The 18,049-nt window shown below is 39.2% G+C and overlaps 2 protein-coding genes across 6 annotated transcripts; one reads left to right on the plus strand and one right to left on the minus strand.

Annotated features, from left to right (window-relative positions):
• Window positions 1-2: 2 nt before the first annotated feature.
• On the minus strand, window positions 3-6,891 carry LOC112559925 (leucine-rich repeat-containing protein 72-like). 5 transcript variants are annotated; one of them, XM_025231420.1, is made up of 9 exons: window positions 6,819-6,888; window positions 5,953-6,026; window positions 5,497-5,566; window positions 4,920-5,115; window positions 4,615-4,704; window positions 4,165-4,314; window positions 3,332-3,368; window positions 2,817-3,011; window positions 3-1,253 (listed from the first exon to the last, which is right to left on the minus strand). In XM_025231420.1, the coding sequence occupies exons 1-8, from the start codon at window positions 6,864-6,866 to the stop codon at window positions 2,846-2,848; spliced, it is 831 nt and encodes a 276-aa protein (XP_025087205.1). In that variant the 5' UTR covers window positions 6,867-6,888; the 3' UTR covers window positions 3-1,253; window positions 2,817-2,845. The 5 variants fall into 5 exon arrangements, with proteins under 5 accessions (XP_025087205.1, XP_025087204.1, XP_025087208.1 ...); XM_025231419.1 differs by having other exon boundaries at window positions 3-3,011; XM_025231423.1 differs by having other exon boundaries at window positions 3-3,011; window positions 6,009-6,026; window positions 6,819-6,876.
• A 426-nt stretch (window positions 6,892-7,317) lies between these two features.
• LOC112558611 lies at window positions 7,318-17,275 on the plus strand. The gene is given in 9 exon segments (XM_025229161.1): window positions 7,318-7,469; window positions 8,032-11,054; window positions 11,056-11,378; window positions 11,380-11,488; window positions 11,843-11,996; window positions 12,699-12,820; window positions 13,086-13,673; window positions 13,800-13,827; window positions 14,049-17,275. Coding segments are annotated over 9 exon segments (5,163 nt in total). The 5' UTR covers window positions 7,318-7,437; the 3' UTR covers window positions 14,833-17,275.
• Window positions 17,276-18,049: the final 774 nt, after the last annotated feature.

Raw genomic sequence — 18,049 nt, forward strand, 5'->3', positions numbered from 1 at the left:
TATTTGAATTTGTTTTTGCATTTGATATTTTTCAGCCACAGATTTGGTAAAAGAAAAGTAAAGGTGATGCTCCTAAATATCGATAGGCATGATCACTCAGATATGTAACCCTTCCACATTTGCATAGGCAAGCAACATTGACATCACAGTCACATATTCCAAGTGTGATTATCTCAGGGTTGGTACCAAAGCTAGGCTGCATGTTCATCTTTAACAGTAGTGTTTGAACGTCACTGAAGTATTCAAACAATTTTTTTCAGGCAGAATTCTCATTAAAATTTGAGTCTATCACAGGGCCATTCTTGTCCTCTTTATAAAGTTTTCCATAAAAATTTTCAGCACTTAAATGCATACTTTGTATGTTGACTGTAAGTAGTCATTTGGTTAGAAGGTGCCTAAGAGCTGGAAATTGACAAGGGAAGTAACAAATTCCATGAAAATGTGTGTGCTACAGAACAAAAAAAGTGAGTCTTTGGAGTTGCACACCACTGGCAGCTGCTCGGGTTTTGACTTCTGTATACCATTCAAGGTTAACTAATTTTACATAAAATTCCAAGCTTGAATAATGCTTACAATTATCGCCAAGGAGGTTAAGTGGCTAAACTGGGGCTAGAAGCTAATCTCAGCTTAGGTTTCAGTTAGATTCTATGTGGTCTTGGTGCGAGCAGATAACTATATGATAGAGGTCAAAGGATTATGCCAGAGCTGATGCCTCTCTGTAAATCACTTAATAATAGACAAGATTACAGCAAGTTTAATGCACACAAAATTACTTTATCATTCTAGGAGTAGAAGATTTATTAAAACATGCAAACAACAAGATTGTAAAACCTTTTACACAAAAAAATAATTTGTAAAGTAAGCTGAAAAGCACTATTCAATTGGTGAAAAACATAATAAATTAATCTAATGTAACATTAATAAACAGGTTATTGCATTTTTTGTGATGTGTATATTTTGATTAAAATATAAAATAGACATAATCATATGCTAATTTGCATGTAAATTACTCCATGTGGAAGGACTGATATGCAAGAAAAATCCTGTATCCTTTGATAGCACTGTGATGATGGGGGCGCCTGGTCACGTAGAGGTTAAAACACTTGCTTATCACCACTGCAGCGATAGGCCCTGGATTCAGATCGTGTCCTGGAACGCTCTTTGTATGCGACACTTGTTTGCAGGCCTGATCATCAGGGATTTCTATGAGTACTGTGGTTTCCTCTTTTCTTTTTCCCTCAGTGTGAAATCAGCTTTAGGTGGAAACACCAAAAGAACCAAGCAACAACACAGAACATATTAAATACTGGTACACATATTTTCAAAAGCTTCATTGCAACAATAAAAGTCATTTTAAAAACACATCTGAATTTTATACCTGAAACAATCAGGGTTGGTTCTACCAATAGTCAAACTAGACTTGCTTAGGGAGCAGTCACGAAGGGGAAGCAAAGATGGCTTGCTGTTTCGTTTGTTTGTTTATTTGTTTTTAAGTGATGAAAAAAATGTTAGGGAAAAATATCACTTTCATAGAATGACATTTGCAGGACATCTTTCCTCTGCTTGTAGGTTCACTTCACCACATGAGCTTCTCAGGTTATGTATTACAGGAAAACCACATTATTCACGGGCACATTTGAAGCTAATCAGCAGGGAAGATTAGAGGGCGGAAGGGTGAAGGAGGGACCACAAAGGCAAGGGAAGGGCGGTGTTGGTGAGTAGGGAAGGTGACGGTCGGGGCAGAACCCTAGCAGATGGATGGGACCACATGCCAGCCTCACCTTTCTCTTTCTTTCCAAAGTTAGAAGTTCCGCACTCATGCAAAGGAAACACTGCAGCTGAGTTCAGCGAGGACAACAACATGCACTGACTTAATTTTGCTATGCATGTTTCTTTTTGGTTATGACAACTGTTTTATGCTCAATATTTGTATACACTATGAACTGAAGAAACTTAGCTAATGTCACAATAATGTCCTTAGTTGATAAGAGTATTAAGGCCTTTAATAGATATCAATTAGACATGTGCTGCTGTTTGAATTTATTTTGTAATTGTCTGTTTTGGGAACTTAATTGGATCTCTATCATCCTTCCAAAACTGAATCATTAAAGGTATGTCAGAAGATCTGTGAAATGAACTGTTCTATAAGAATATATCTGTGAACTGGGCTTAGCTGTATAAGACGGAACAATGCATCCATTGTCCTGCAGCCACGTCATGAGAGTTTGTGAAGTTTGCATCATTTTTATACCCTGTCAAGAAGCTGTGAATATTTTATTACCTTAATTTGTTTTTTTTACCTTAATTTTATTTCCTTATTTCTTATAGTGTTTATTTGCTTGTGTAGATTAAAGGGTTGCAATAGTGGTGTTGTAACTTAATTTTTTGCACATTTTTTCATTGCACAAATGGGTCGTTACAGTCGTGGTCTTTATCACGTAACAATCACTCTGAGTCCTGAGACTGACCGCAACAATCATTACTGATAATATTTAAGCTAGATTCATTGCTTGAAATTTCTATTAAAAATAGACTTAAAAGCATCATTATATTTGTGCAGATAAAATAAATGATATTCACTTTTAATGGGGTAAGGGGCCCAGCATTTTGTCTTTTGCCTGTAGGGCCCAGCACAGCATGCAGCTAGTGCCGATTCATTACTTTCCTGAATATTCTAAAAAATGTGATAGGTTGAAACAAAAATTATACTTTTTTCTCCATGCATGACATATATTCTAATGCAAACTTGATCAACAGTGGCATCTTTTCAAATACAATGTTCTAACATAAATTTTGTCTTCTCAAATCTTATCCACCTTCTGTCTTCTGAGGAAAGACTTGATCACTAACGATAAACACGGGTGACAATCGCTGGTTCTCCAAACACATTATCAGAGGTGCGTCGCTGTAAGAAGCGCGGAATTTTGCTCCAGTCAAAGCTTGTAAATAATGTGAGTGATTTTTTTAGACGGCGATTAAGGATGGCCTCTTCTGGATTTTCATGAATGGGGCTGTAACATACAGAAACAAACAAAAAAAATCAGAATCTAAGACACCTTTTTCAAAGTACAGTACAATTAATTTCTTCTCCATAGACAATCAGTTATTTATTAACCTCATATCCCATAACTTGGTGATGCTCATTATCAAAATGCACATTATACTAAAAATCACATCATTGTCAAAAATAATCTTCAGCCCTGGTCTGCCAGCTTTTTTTGTGCCCAATGTATTGCAGATAAATATTTTTGTTTGGAAAAACTGAAGCCATTTCAACTTGTTACAAAATAATAGTACACCAAAATAAATGAAAACTCAGTTTTTAACAGACCTGTTCTTTAAATAGTTGTTTGCATATTCTTTCTCTCCTACAGGAAAAAAAAAGAGTAAATGTTAAACACAGCCATTAAGGATAACTTTAAAATGTTAAAATAAGACCAGTTAGTAGGCTTACACCGATACAAAAGACTCAAAAAAACAATTTCCAGCAATTGAAATGCTGACGTGTCACAGGAGCAAATCATCAGTAAACCTTGTTAAGGTGCTATGTAACAATGAACAATATCTTGACAAGCCAGGGCATGTTAACTCACATTTCTTTTATACTTTCGCTTATGTAGCCTTAATTTAAATCATTCTATTTTAAGACATATTTAAATAAAACAATAAGATAGAAAAGACCTCATTATCAGTAAGAACATTTAAAAAGAACTTTTAAAGATTAACCCACCTAAAACACAAAAAGTTACTGGAAATCTAACAAAACATAGAGTTGTCATTAGTTTGTGACAACAAATAAGCTTCGGGGTTTTTTTGATGAAGGAAAGCACATATGGATTGACCTAAATTCTAGTTTATGCTGCTACTGAAGGCTGCAGCCAATGAAAGAATTTTTAGTATATGCTAATGAGGTGCTGCCCAATCAGTGAACCTACCTTTCTGACATTGTGGAAAGTGAGATCTCTTTCCAAAGCACACGTGAGAGATGTAATATTCAATGGGTTCTATCTCCTAGATGGGAATGAGTTTTTTCTTTTTCTTTTTTCTTTTATCACTCGATCAGGTCTTAAGGAATGTAGTATCTTTCACTAAATGACTTGAAAATGGTTTTGCATGAGAGTTGGCCTTTAAGATACACTATATCTTTCCCACTAGACACTGTACCTGTATATGTGACAGATTTTGGACGTCTACATGATGGTGGGTTATGGAGGGGACCTTTTACACAATGTCCAAATGCTACTCTCTCTTGAATCTTGACAAAGCTATTATCAAAAATTCTGCGTGCAGCATCCTTTTCTTTTTGGCTCACTTCTGTAAATTCCAAAACATAATACAGCTAGATTGTAGGTATGTCCTCCAATGGTGAATACAATTCTTTCAGCAAACATGCAACATATAGTGTATTTCAAACATGCAATTCTTTGCAATCTCAGATAATGAACAATTAAAATCTTAGACAGATGAAAGTTCCCACAAAACAGAAAAGTTAGTGTGGTTAGTATCTGAAAAATGAATGGAAACACCCACAGACATGCGCAAGCAGATGAAATTTGTATATGCATGTACGCATGCATGCAATCCCATAATACATACACACATGAACATGTTCACCTTGTCTGTCCAAGAGTGATAGTGAAGGTACCTTGTGGATGACAAAAAGGCGGTATTCTGGCTCTAATGCAATGGGGTTATCAAAAAGACCTGTAAAAAAAATTATAAAATAACATTGTACCATATAAAGCAACAATTGAGATGCAAATGTTAACATCAATAACCAACTTCTCATGCTTTTGCATATAACACGGAAGTCATCATAATCCAAGTATTACCCAGAGCTTGCACAGAATTTGTAGGGGAGGCAGGGGACTCTATTAACATGAATGATATGGAGAATTAAGAACTATTGATATACCTACTGAGTGTCTGCAGACTCAGCATCTTCTGAAGCTCAGAGAGGACTTTCTCAAGTTTGGTCAGCTGATTGTTGTGCAGCATCAGGACCCGCAAGCAGGTCAAGTGTCTGAGTGCACCAGGGATTTCTGTTAACTTGTTGTCATGCAGGTAGAGTTCGCAAAGTCGAAAGTTCGTGCTTAGGCATGTGATGTATCGTAGCTGGTTTTTTTAAGGATACATTGCCATTAATAGGATCATTAATTTTCTTCACTCTTACACATGCACATACACATACAAAATTATATATATATGCACATAAACAGTTTTCTCTCGCTCACTGTCTCAGTGATACACACACATAGAACAATATACAGACTCTCTCTTTCTCTCTCTCACACACACAGAGACACATATTCTATAATAATTCTTGCTTTCCTTTCATTGTTTTAAAAATCTGAGATACAAGTTTTAAGTTAAGGGCTTATGCAAGGTATATATACATTTGCACAACACTGATGAGGATCTTGACAATAAACCTAAAAGAACACCTCTTAATGTCTTATGGACTGCACTATACTCATGCACATTGAATGCTCTCACCTGATTTCCATTCAACCACAGTATCATCAAATAAGGAAACCTCTTCAAGTCATGTACGTCAGTCAAGTTTCTGCAAGACAGAATCAAAGAATAGAAGTAAGTTATTGTAATGGTAAACCCATATTATCACTGATAAATTAAGCTTGTCATTGTATGAGAAATTTTGCATTTCAAGTATGACATTTCAAGTGCCATGTTCATTATGACAATGGATTTGGAAGGCAGTGGTCTGTATAACTGCTCATTTTGAGTGTACTCTCCATAATGCTGTTGATAATGATTAAATTAATTACAACACTACACTAAACTGATAGTGATAATAATGATGATAATGTTAACAGTGACATTACTAGCACTAATTTCACCTCTTGTTCAGTCCTAAAATCAAAAAGAAAAGAAATAAAGATTCTGAATAAAAGTATATTGTGGCTCTAAGCAAGTAAATCAGCAAATTACCTATGCGCTAGGTATAATTCTGTTACGTCTTTGTCTTTTTTAATTCGGTTACTAACCATAATGCCATTCACAATCTGCACACAAAACAGGAATAAGTATTATCAGTCTACTAAAACAAAATTTAAAATAAGTAAAATAAAAGTAAGTGATAAAACCATATATATGCACCAGCCAGGTAATTGACATTTTCAAGAAAACAATTTGGTCACCCGACCTTTATTGCAATATCCTCATTTTCTGACTCTCATTTTGTATAGGTTGCCTTGCCAAATTGTAATCAAATAAGCTAATACTGTTTATGATTTTAATCATACATATTTGTTGTCTGCTCAGATAAATGAGCATATATATATAATCCTATAGGATTCACAGTCCCTATAGCTACACTGTATTCAAGTGCTTGAGTGAACAATAGGCTACTTTATTCTATATAAAGATTTCGGACATGGATGGGGGAAGAAGTGAGATATCAGATAAATAATCCAATAGCAAAGCAGAGAGCCTGAAATATCTGGAACAGTAATTTTTGCTGACTACATTTTAAAATTCTTTTTTGGATGCTCTCTTTTCTCTTCAGGACTAGATGCCGCAAAGGTTGTTTTTTTTATGAGTATTTGATATCATATTCCCTCTGGAAATCAGATCTGATGAGTATCAGTCTGCAGTTTAGTTGAGCTGTTGCTAATTTCTGTCTGGGAATACTCGTCGAATTTTTATAATCATTTCTATATTTTAAAAATCAATTACTGGTGGCACTTAATTAAAAAAAACTTTCAAATATTTTCGACACGTTAATGAAATAAATAACGTTTACTTATAGTTAAATTTCAGATAGATTAAATATCGGGCAGCCATCCCCTACTTACTAATTCGCTCAAAGTAGAATATCGCGTTATCTGAGGCGCAGCTGCCATTTTGCAGGTTGCTACAATAACTGCAAGGAGTCATTTTAAACTTTCTGAGTATTTATCCCCCAAAACAATAGATTTACGTCATGTGATATTAATTTTAAAGTTTCATGATATAGGTTAAAGCATTTATTAATTGTTTGATTTAAATGTGGTGAAAGCAAATATATGTGGCTTCATCTGTTTCCTACTTCCTCTTGCTTGTTGCAGTTATTTTGTGCAAAAAGTTATTGACATTATGGTGAGGGCATTATGGTAAGAGAGATTAAAGCTCACCAAAAGCATTGATTTCAGTTGCCTTCATTAAAAAATAAAAAATAAAAAGTTTAACACATCATGCCACTGATAGTATGCACAACTTAGTTTTTCCACCGGTTATTCATTAATTAAAAACCTTGTAAGTGATAAAGTGAAAGTACATAAATTCACGGAAATTAAACTATTGTCCAGCAGTCTGAACAGGGAAATCCCCAACAGCTGCTAGCAGTTTCCCATATTTTATTTTTGGTATTTAAGTGTGTGCTATTTTACGTAATGCTGAATGGAGTGTTCTCTTAAGGTGGGGTAGATAATGACAATGCCAATAATACAAACTGTACATGGCTCTGTGTAAGTACATTTAGATATTGTGGATGTGGAGTATTATGAATATTTATCAATAAAGTCGTAGCTATGTCGTTTGGGTAAATAAAGGCATTTTTTTAAAAATTATACTGGATTAAGAATAGAGGCTAACATAGTTAAAACAATTTAAAATCTCCATTACTGACATCAGACTCATTTTTAACTGCCATAAACAAATTATTCTATAAATTCAGGAAATTTTGAAGTTTGCTAGCACCAGAGACACAAGTTTCCTATTGAGACTTCCCTGCTTGACCGTTCTGCAGTTCGTACCAATATTAAATAACTGCAAACTATCATATTCTACAGTATTAAAAGAAAAATATTTTACTGGGGCTGCTTTAATCATAATGAAAGTAATTTTAGGAAACATAATAATATATTTCTGTCTCAGCTGTTTCTGATACTGATACTATGGACTCATTAACAGGTTCAAGTCGTGAGAATGCTAATGCTTGGAAATGTTTTTAATCAAAGCATAATTTTGCAGCATTCTTATGTTTACAACATATGCATCTAGTATGTATAAATGCTTGTGAATTTTCAGATGCCAGACATGCAACAAGAAGTTTAGTGGAGCAGTGCCTCTTCATCAGCATCTTCAAAGTGCTGAGCATCAGCGGAAACTTCAGCAGCAGGAACAGGAGGGTGCGGCCCTTCAGTGCACAGCATGTAACATTCCCTGCAACTCGCAAAGGCAGTTGGCTGAGCACTTGCAGTCACCTCGTCATCAACAGGTTGTGGAAAGGTCTGCCCAAATTCAGCAGCTGCAGTGTCTAACAAAAGAATCATTGCAAAGGCAGAGATGGTGTGCTGAACGTCTTGTGGAGGGCTCCAGCATTGACCAAGGGCCACCAGGAACTTCTGATGCAGAAACTGTAGGGGATGCATCAACCATGTACCCTTTAACACAAGCTTACAGATATAATTTTCCTGCACAGCAGCAGATGCAGTTTCCAAGTATGCAGACACCAGGCATGGCAAGTTTATTCTCACCACCTTTGCCTCCCCTGACCTCAGGAGTGGAGCAGAACAACGAGTATGTTTTCGCCAATGGTAAAGGCCATTGTTATGTATGTAATATAGAACTGACATCGGCGCAGCATAAAAAGCAACACATTGAGGGAAAGCCGCACAAGAAGAAAGCTATGCAAGGTGGTGGGAGTGTTAATGGCACTGGTGGTGTAATGATGTGCAGCATCTGTAATGTGGCACTGTCAGGGCAATTAAATGTAGAACAGCATTTTTCTAGTGAAAAACATCGCCGGAAGGCAGGTGCTGCACCCACCCACATGATACCTCCAATTCCACTGCAACAGCCCTTGTTAGCTCAGAGTACTCAGGTGACTGGAGCAACTACACCTGTTTTTGTGCCTGTTGGAATAAACAGAGCACCTTCTGAACTAAATGCAAGCCAGGATTTTATTCCAAATATTAGTCCTAATATCTCTAGCTGGAAAGGTATGAGTGGGGCTGAGATATCAAATGGGGAAGCTTCAAGAAGTACGTTGTTAGTGCAGAGTAAGCCAGCATCTGAAACCATGTTGTTGAAAAATGTGGAGCAAACTACATCATCCAGTAAGCATGCTGAACAAGTGAGGCCTAAATTTTTTTGCCCTTTCTGCGATCTTGATTTTGACTTGGGTGATATGATGCTGGATCATCTTGCTAGTCCAAGCCACAAGCAGCAGGAGGAGTGCATTAATAGTCTCAAATGTGATGTGTGCAATGAGAGCTTCACAGATACTTTAAGCTCCATTAAACACTATCAAAGTGATGTACATAAAAAAAACCGAGATTTTCGTGCTAATTCTGTGTATTCTTCTAGTTATCACAGACCAGAATTGGAATCTAGTTTCCCGGGAAGTGCACAGTATAAAAACGTAATGGCTTCAGACCTGAGCCATATCATGTCTCATACCTTGGACCAAGATCAGACGCTAAAAAAGCTCCTTGGTGTAGAGCCAGTGTCTCGAGAGGCTTTTAGATCCATTGTTCCAGACAGTGGTAAGGATGCTAGTGTCCAGAACACTGCCCTCAATCCCTTAAGTGGAGAAACAAAGAGTGCTGCACCGTTAATTCAGTTCAACATACCGCCTGTTGTGCCAACTGTAGAAGAGGAGGTGGGAGCTTCTGGTAATCTGGTATCTGGAACCCTTCCCGAACCATCTACCATACAAGAGGTTGTCTTTGATGGCCACCGAGGAGTTTGCAATGCTTGTAGCGTGACTCTGACTTCCCCACAGCTTGCGAAGTCTCACCTGGCAGGTGCTAAACACCAGAAGGCCAGCCAGAGGTGGCGCATTGCACGGATGTCTACTCCTTCAACAAGAGGCTTTGTAGAGGGCAGCAGCGTGCAGCCTCTTACCACTAATGAGAGCACAGCATGCACAGAGTCTGGAACAAAGGCTTACAAATTTGATGGCGAGCGTGGTTACTGCTTTGCCTGCAAAATTGATTTGACATCAGTGGCACATGCTAACCAGCACTTAGTGGGGCGAAAGCACCAGATGGCAGTGGAGAGGTGGGTGCAGGAAGGTCAAGGCTGTGTGTACCCACTATACTGTAACACCTGCCACAAGCCATTCACAGGCCAGGAGAGTGCAGCCCAGCACTTTTCCTCAGAAAAGCACAAGAAAAAAATGCTGCTGACAGCAGAGGCAGACCCTAATCGGATTGATCCTTCAACTGGTGCTCTGATAGTTATTCAAGATGGCCAGACTTGGTATGTGTGCAATGTCTGCAAGTGCCCACTTAACACCCGTGAACAAATGGAGATACACCTTCGCAGTCCGCGCCACCTGAAGGAGCAGGAAAAGGTACATCAGCAGCCCACTGTCCTCAAGTCCGAGCAGGAACCCAATCCACTCCTCTTGGTAGATGGAAACATTAGCAGCAGTGAGCAGACTTTAGAGAAGACTGCTGCAGTATTGGAGAAGTCCCCTCCTGATCTAAGACATCTCATCACTTGCTCACCCATTCTTAAAGTGCAGCAACCAGCTAACTTAACCCAAGTACCATCTAGATTGACTGTAGGACCAGGTACAGGACTATCAAATCATGCTGCATTGACTGGGCCATCACTTGAGATGGATGGACCAGCTCACAACTCAAACAGCTCCAGTAAGGCTCATGGTGAGAGACAAAATGGTCAAGATTTTTCAGCATCTAGCATTGGTAGATTTAGGCAGGGGATGCAAGGCAGTTTTTCAGATTCACAGCTGGACTTAACAGGCACTGCAGGACAAGGTAACGTTGGGAGGGGACAGCTTCCAGCAGACCTTGTAAATGACCTCTATAACCTCAATGTGGCAGTTAGCCGGTCTCAAGTCAGGCCAGGACTCAAAAACAATCGTAGTGGCAGGTCTGCTGCTCAGGTACTTAGAAGAGATGGTAATTATGATTTTGATGACGATAATGAGGATATAATGAAAGAGATACCCACTTCTCCGTTAACCACCTGTTATGATGACTCTGCTGTTAGTGGTAATAGGGAACAAATTGATTTGAGCGAAGGAGACAATGTGAGTGGTATTCATTCTGGGTCTTATCAGATGTCCATGACACAGTGAGTTGGCTCCGCATGATGTAGGCTCTATGGCTTATTCAGACTTGACTTTATCAGATGGGCAACAGCTGACATCAGTTGTGGGATCCTTGAGCACTGGTATCAATGAAAGCTTGGCAGGCACTCAGCTACAGCGGCCGCCGCATGTGCCACAGACCATGTTTCCAGGCTTCAAGTTTTCATGTAACCTCTGTAGGAAGCCCATGAACACAAAGGAGGATTATGATAAGCATGTGCTAGGCCTGAAGCACCAGCGGCAGACTGCCAGTGTGTGTGCACCAGACAAAAGTAATGAGCCTTTGATGAAGAAGGACTTGAATGCAGGACTACGAAAAGGCATATAGTAGCCTCAATAAATCCACACCTCGTGTATACCAGGTGGAACTCATGCGCAAAGCAATGACTAATGACTCCACAGTCATTTTTCTCCCCACAGGTCAGTTTTGTCTCTGTCCTTCCTTGTTTTGGGGGAGGTATGTATTAGCCTTTTCTTTCTTCTTTCAGGTAGAATAGATTTTTCTGGAAGTATTATGTTGTTTTTTTCTTGGCTTTGCACCAATGACAACCTATCCTGTCATTGTCACAGAGTCCTTATCAGTTTTTTTTGGTTTAAAAACAAAAATCATATTCTGTATTTCCCAGTGAAAGGTGAAACCGTCTGCTCTTACCTTCAGGGTCTCTGAAGATATAACCTACCTCTGATATGTTAAAGTATATGCTGTGGCCCCTTTACTTCAAGATAGTCAAAATAAATAAAGTGAACTGAGATTGCCAGTGACCTCTTGTGCAGGAACTGGCAAGACATTGGTAGCCATGATGACAATCAGCTACATGCTTACCTTGAACCCTACACGACCTGTCCTGTTCCTTGTGGACAAGGTGCTGCTGGTGTTACAGCAGGCTCGCTACATCATCAATGAGCTTGGCTCCAAGAATTTTAGAAGGTACAGCTCTTAGCGCTTCTGTTTTCAAGGAACAGTGGTATATACATGTATGCCAAGAGAGGAACAGTAGTTTGATATATTTGTATATGCAGATGCACATTGCTTTTAGTTTGGAAACATTATTTCAAGGGAATTTTTTGCATGCATATGCTGACTACAATATTTATCTTACACGCTTGCTCATACACATAGACACTTATATTTGTCAAGATTTCTGTGTTGTTTTTGCGGCCTTTGACTTTTTTCAGCAGCTGTTAAGTTCAGAAACATTTTCTTTGTAAGTAAATTAGTGGTGAAGCTGAATTAGTTTAGTCAGGGCTTCTGCTTACGCAAAAAATTGCGTACAGTACGCATTAAAAGTTCGGAGGACCCCTCCAATTTTCGTCAATGGGGTCCCCTTCAAATCTGGGCGAAGAACAGGGACCCCTTAAAAATCTGAAGAAGGGGTCCCTGTGACCCCAAAGAATTTAGCCTTAGCAGAAGCCCTGGTTTAGTCCTTGTTACTCCTTGAGGAGCATAGGGCCATAAGGTGAAGCAGAATACAGGCTGAAAAATTTGATTATGATTGCAGTAGTTTTGTTTTTGATATTACATAGTTAAATGTTAATGTATTCTAATGGGGAATGAAGGTATCATTTTAATTCAATGTCAGTGCCACTTTTACTGATCATATCAAGCTATATAAATACTCATTATTATAAGGCCTAATCTGCAAAATGACCATTTGGAGGAGCGCAAGTTAAAGGTGGCAGTTCTTTGTGGGGGCCTCAACACACGTGATGGCACACCTATATATAAGCATGACGTCATTGTAACAACTGCAGGTCAGTTTGTGTTCTTTCCCTTTGCTGTGACAGAGTTTCTAGCATTTGTGGAACAGTCCATGTGAACTGTTTCAACCTCTTTCTGGATTGCTTAGGTGGATGATTTCTTCAGCTTTACTGTAAAAAGACAATTTACTCAGGAATGCATTTTTGTTACTTCTTTATGGTCTTTGATACAATTAGGTGTTAAAGTGAACAAATACATGTGTAAATCTTGCATCATTGATTATTCTAAAAAAAAAATGTTGTTTTTGTGTGTGTGTAGCCTTCTGCCAGAACCTGTTAATGGAGGGAGTTTTGCGCTGGTCCAACTTGTCATTGGTGGTGTTTGATGAAGCACACCACTGTACCAAGAGCCACCCTTATAATTGCCTCTTACGGGACTATCACCTCAAGCTTGTGCCAGAGAGTCGTCCTAAAGTTTTAGGTCTGACAGCCTCTCCAGCAGGACGTCGCACTAAAGAGGAAACCCTGCAAATGCTTCAGGAACTTCTCAACAACCTTGGTGATGCATGCATTGCAACAGTAGACAATCCATCAGCACGTGAACAGCTGGAGAAGTTCTCCTCCAGTGCTCGGCTAATTCCTATCTGTGTGCCAATGACGGAAGCTGAGATGCGCTTCCACATGGAGTTGCTAGCCTACTTCATCCGAGCATACATTGAATTGATGCGCTGCTCAAATCTTCACCAGATGAGCAATAAAGCTTTCAGAGACATCATCAACAGCAACCCCCTGGAAGAATCTCAGGTGCAGGAACTGGCAAAACGCCTGATGCATGAGCCAGATGAATTGAGTGAGATGTTTCAGCTTGTGCAAGTGCTCGCAACAAACCTAGTGTTGATTCTAGCAGGTAGTGCTTATCTTTTTCTTATATCCTTCTGCATGATTTAAACTATTTAAGAGTCCAGGTATTATGATGGGATTTATTACACAAAAATCTGTATTGTGGGCTATATACATGTCAAAATTCTTCAAGACAAACTACTCAACAGCTATTTGTTCAGGTATAGATTTAGAAACAAAGACCACAAAATGTCACAAACTACTCTTTTTTACTAATTGGTTCACTCAGATGCAGATTTTCCATTTAGATACTTAAAAAATGCAGTGCTATATTTTGTTTGTTTTGTTTTTGTAAGGATCTGTGGATATGGTCTGTTGACTGCTTGTTGGACCTGTATGTGGATGTCCTTGGTGCTTGATGCTGGGTCTTACTGTGTTACAGGTTTGAGACAATCCGCTTGCATGTAATGACAGTTGGAATGTCACTACTAAACTCAGAAGATGGCATTGATTTTGTCCTGGAGGACTTGGACAGAGAATTCAGTCCCCAGCTAAACCAAAACCTCTCAGAGCTTCGGCAACTTGGGCTACCCTGTGACACCATCGCTAAGTTTGTTCAGACCCTTTGTGATGCTTCTCGTGTGCGAGACACAGATGCACGGTCTGAAGGTGAAGCTGGAACCTCTCCATCAAGCATGTCTATTTTCCAAGAACTCCTGTGCACACTTAAAGACACCAAGTACATGGGCTGGGGCATGGCTGATGCCATGGCGCTGGTACTGGTGCGTGAGCGCAAAGTAGCCCACAAGATTAAGGAACAGTTGAAGCGCACATCCTTTGTCCGAGAACGAAAGATGCGCGTGGCAGTAGTGGTAGGCCATGGAGCAGGGGGTGGCGAAGGAGAGGGCATGAACCTGCGTAAGCAAGACAGAGTGTTGCAAGGCATCCGCGCGCATCGCTACCAGATAGTGGTGGCAACATCTGTGGCGGAGGAGGGGGTCGACATTCCGGAGTGCCAGCTGGTGGTCTGCCTCAACCCTCCTACCACTCTCAAAGCCATGGTGCAGATGCGTGGCCGTGCACGCAAGAAGGACAGCTATTTTGTGGTGCTATGCAGCAGCCAGCGGGAGAAGGAGAAGTTGGAGGGACTGCAGAAGCAGGAGTATAACATGAAGTGGGCAGCAGCGCAACTAGCCCAGCAGAACTGTCCAGCCAACCAGTTATGATGATGGCTATGTTAGAGGGTGCAGCAACTCTCACTTGCTGTTGGTTGTTCACAGTGACCTTTACTGTTGCTGTTGAGCTCTCGGCTACAGTAAACTTTGCTGTGTAGAATGTTCACAAATTTTCATGTTTATGTTCAGCTGGCTGTTGAAAATTCCAGAGTAGCATTCTTACCCGCTGTCAGGTTTGTGCTGAGCTAATGATAGAAACCTCAGCAGTTTTTTCAGTGATTTGAGTAAACTGTTGGCTTTCCCAACCAGCAAAAGCATGAAAATGGTTGGACATCTACAATGCTTCCTGCAGTTGTTGTGCAACAGCTGCGCAAAAGTTGCAAAACAGGACATAGTTATATAACTGTGAGGTAGAAATGATTTGTAAGTTGAACCCCCAGTGTCTTAGCTTATTTGGAAGCAGCTCCATTCTTAATAGGGGTACACATTTAAAGAAACAAGGTGGTTTTTTAATAACTTTTTTTTGTTAATATGTAAAGTGGTGAGTGGAGGAAAAACATTTTGTTTTTTGGAAGTGACAATTTTTCAGTTTAAAGGTCGAGTGGAGTGTCATTTCTTTCAGGTGACTGGGCTTAGCTGCATACTATTTCTCCAAATCAGAATAAATAAGACCTATCTGTTCTTGAGATACAAGCCTACAACCATCAGCATGCAGGTCAAAGCTGTGGCCTCACAAATGTCTGGGGATTTGTTTTATTAAAATATGGTCCCAGCTGTAGTATTGGTTGTATCCTTGACGGTGTAAACTGTATATATATTATTGATATCTGTATTTTTTTACCTCTTTTTCTTGTGCATGGGGATGTTTTGTAGGTATTTTATCTTGAGAATGAAGGGGATTTATTCGATCAGATATTAGTCTTAGATTCTGAGAAATGGTATTTTTTTGTCAATCCTTTCATTTGATACACAAGACAGTTTGATGTTTGTTTATTTTCACTTAATGGTCATCAGGTTTAAATCACATTGACAAAATTGATGAAAATGCCAGAGCTTTTTTAATATTTATGTTTGTAATAAGATTATATCACTTCTGGTTGAGGAGTTATGATATTGGCTGTGGAACTGGACTCTTATCTACTCCAGTTATTTCCTGAAATGGTTTGATTATGACAATCTGTTGATTTTAAGAGAAAACATGAATGATCGAAGATTGTATGTCTTTATATGTTATTGCAGTAACCAGGTTGCTAGTTCATGAAACATAATAGGTTTTTCGGACTATGATCATAATTTTTCTGCTTTATCGGGCATTGTTTATTGAGCATTTGGTTTCATGCCTTCAACATTCATGGCTTCATGTGTGGTTGTATGCCTGCATACGTTGGTCTGTGTGTGCATGCATATATGTGGATTATAAATATATTATAAAATGCAGTCTTAAATGCTGCAGTTGCCGCAGTTGACGTGTTATACTTAGATTGTGTTGTCAATGTGATTATGTAAGACTTGGTGCTGTGAGAGTGAAAGAATCGAGGAGACTGTCATCAGACCCCAACGAAGTGCTGTTTTCTTGATTTTGTTCTTAAAATTTAGGTTTAGTTTCTAGAGGGCTTAGTGCAGGATCTGAACAGCAAGTCTTGAAGAACCATGGCTTAAAGTCAATAAGTAGTCCCTTTTCTGGCACCTGTCGTTGGGGCTTAAGCTGAAAAGGTCATTAACTGTTACACCTTTTTTGGACAATACCGTCGCTGTGGAATGACCGGGTGAACAGCGTGCAATGGACATTTGAACTCTATTCTAAAAATCCTAACAAAGCAATCGACAGCTGCTGTCTCAGGACAAGATGCATGATACGGTAAATTAGAATCCAGAGCTTGACCAAGGGCAAGGGTTGGATGCACCATGGCGTTAGATGGAAATTAACGTCTATCATCTAAAATAATGAGATAAATTATTAGCAGTTTAACTGATTTCTGTGCTTCAGAATCCAGCTAGCATCACCGTTCACCTTGCCCCAGAACCTAGAAGTCGGCGACCAGCTAATGCCAGAGAGCGTGATGATGTCAAATGAACATACTATATAGCCCACTACCCTAAGGAACTCAAAGTGCTGTGTTCGTTGCACGCTGTACTCGAGTACTTTTATATATGTTAATATATTGTCCGAAAACACTGGTGACCATGAGCGCGTTCGATCGTGGTAGGGTAGCTAAGGTCGTAAAGAAGCTGAAAAAAAAAAAATGGTGTAGCCCGTGCACATCGGTTACTGCTAAAAACAAAGTGTGTGTCTGTGTGTGAATGCGTGCTTACGCGTGTTTCTGCACCCCCCGCCAGTTTTCTGCCCGAGAGAAAAGGAGAAATGGTGAGCACTGCTGTACATCCGATGACAGATGCTGTTCTTTTTCGTTAAGTATTTCTGATGAGAATTTTAATTTGGACTAATCACTTTGTTTTGGTTTTTCCACAAATTCAGTAAAATTGCATAAGCGTTTTTTTCTTCTTTTGAAAAAAAAAAAAAAAGACTGTGGATGAGTGGGGTGTGTTTGTAATCTGGTCATGCCCGAGCCATCATGGCGCTGAACTCGTGTCTCGTGCCATAGGTTGACGGCGAGGAAGGTTCGTAAGATAACAGCTAGTCTCCTTTCACAGACGAATATTTTCTTACACTGGTCTTGACTTAGGGAATCTTTTGACCGGGACTGGATAAAATCTTCGTTGCAGACGATAAGACCTCCTAACCTGTTCTACGCACGCGCGAACAACCCAAGGCGGTTGCTGACTACCGAGCCTTTGATCTCAGCCGACTGTTTTCTTTGCCCCATCATTTTGCAAAGACAAAAACCTGCCTCTATACCCCCATGTTGCAACACTGTTTTGTGCACACATTTTGATTGAACAAAATATAAACAAGAAAAAAAAAGTAAAAGAAGATTATGTGCAGTGACATTTGACAATTTTATTTATTCACCCCATGAGAGGTATGGAAAAACTTTATACACAACTGTTCGCCCATATAAAGCTTGATTAAATGTTCAAAGATAAAAAATAAAAGTAAATATAGAACTACATTGTATGAGAAAGGAAAGCGTAACAATCATATAATGTTGAACGTTATGTGGCTAATATAAATAGATTTTAGACGATATACTGTCCACAACAATACAATTATGAAATCTTTGCAATACTCTGATGAACCCAGTGCATTGACCTAAGCGGTTCAGTAAACAAGGTTTTGTTCGTCATGGCATACTTGTCCAAAACTGAT

Source organism: Pomacea canaliculata, linkage group LG3 (genome assembly GCF_003073045.1).
Source record: "Pomacea canaliculata isolate SZHN2017 linkage group LG3, ASM307304v1, whole genome shotgun sequence".
Classification (NCBI taxonomy): domain Eukaryota; kingdom Metazoa; phylum Mollusca; class Gastropoda; order Architaenioglossa; family Ampullariidae; genus Pomacea; species Pomacea canaliculata.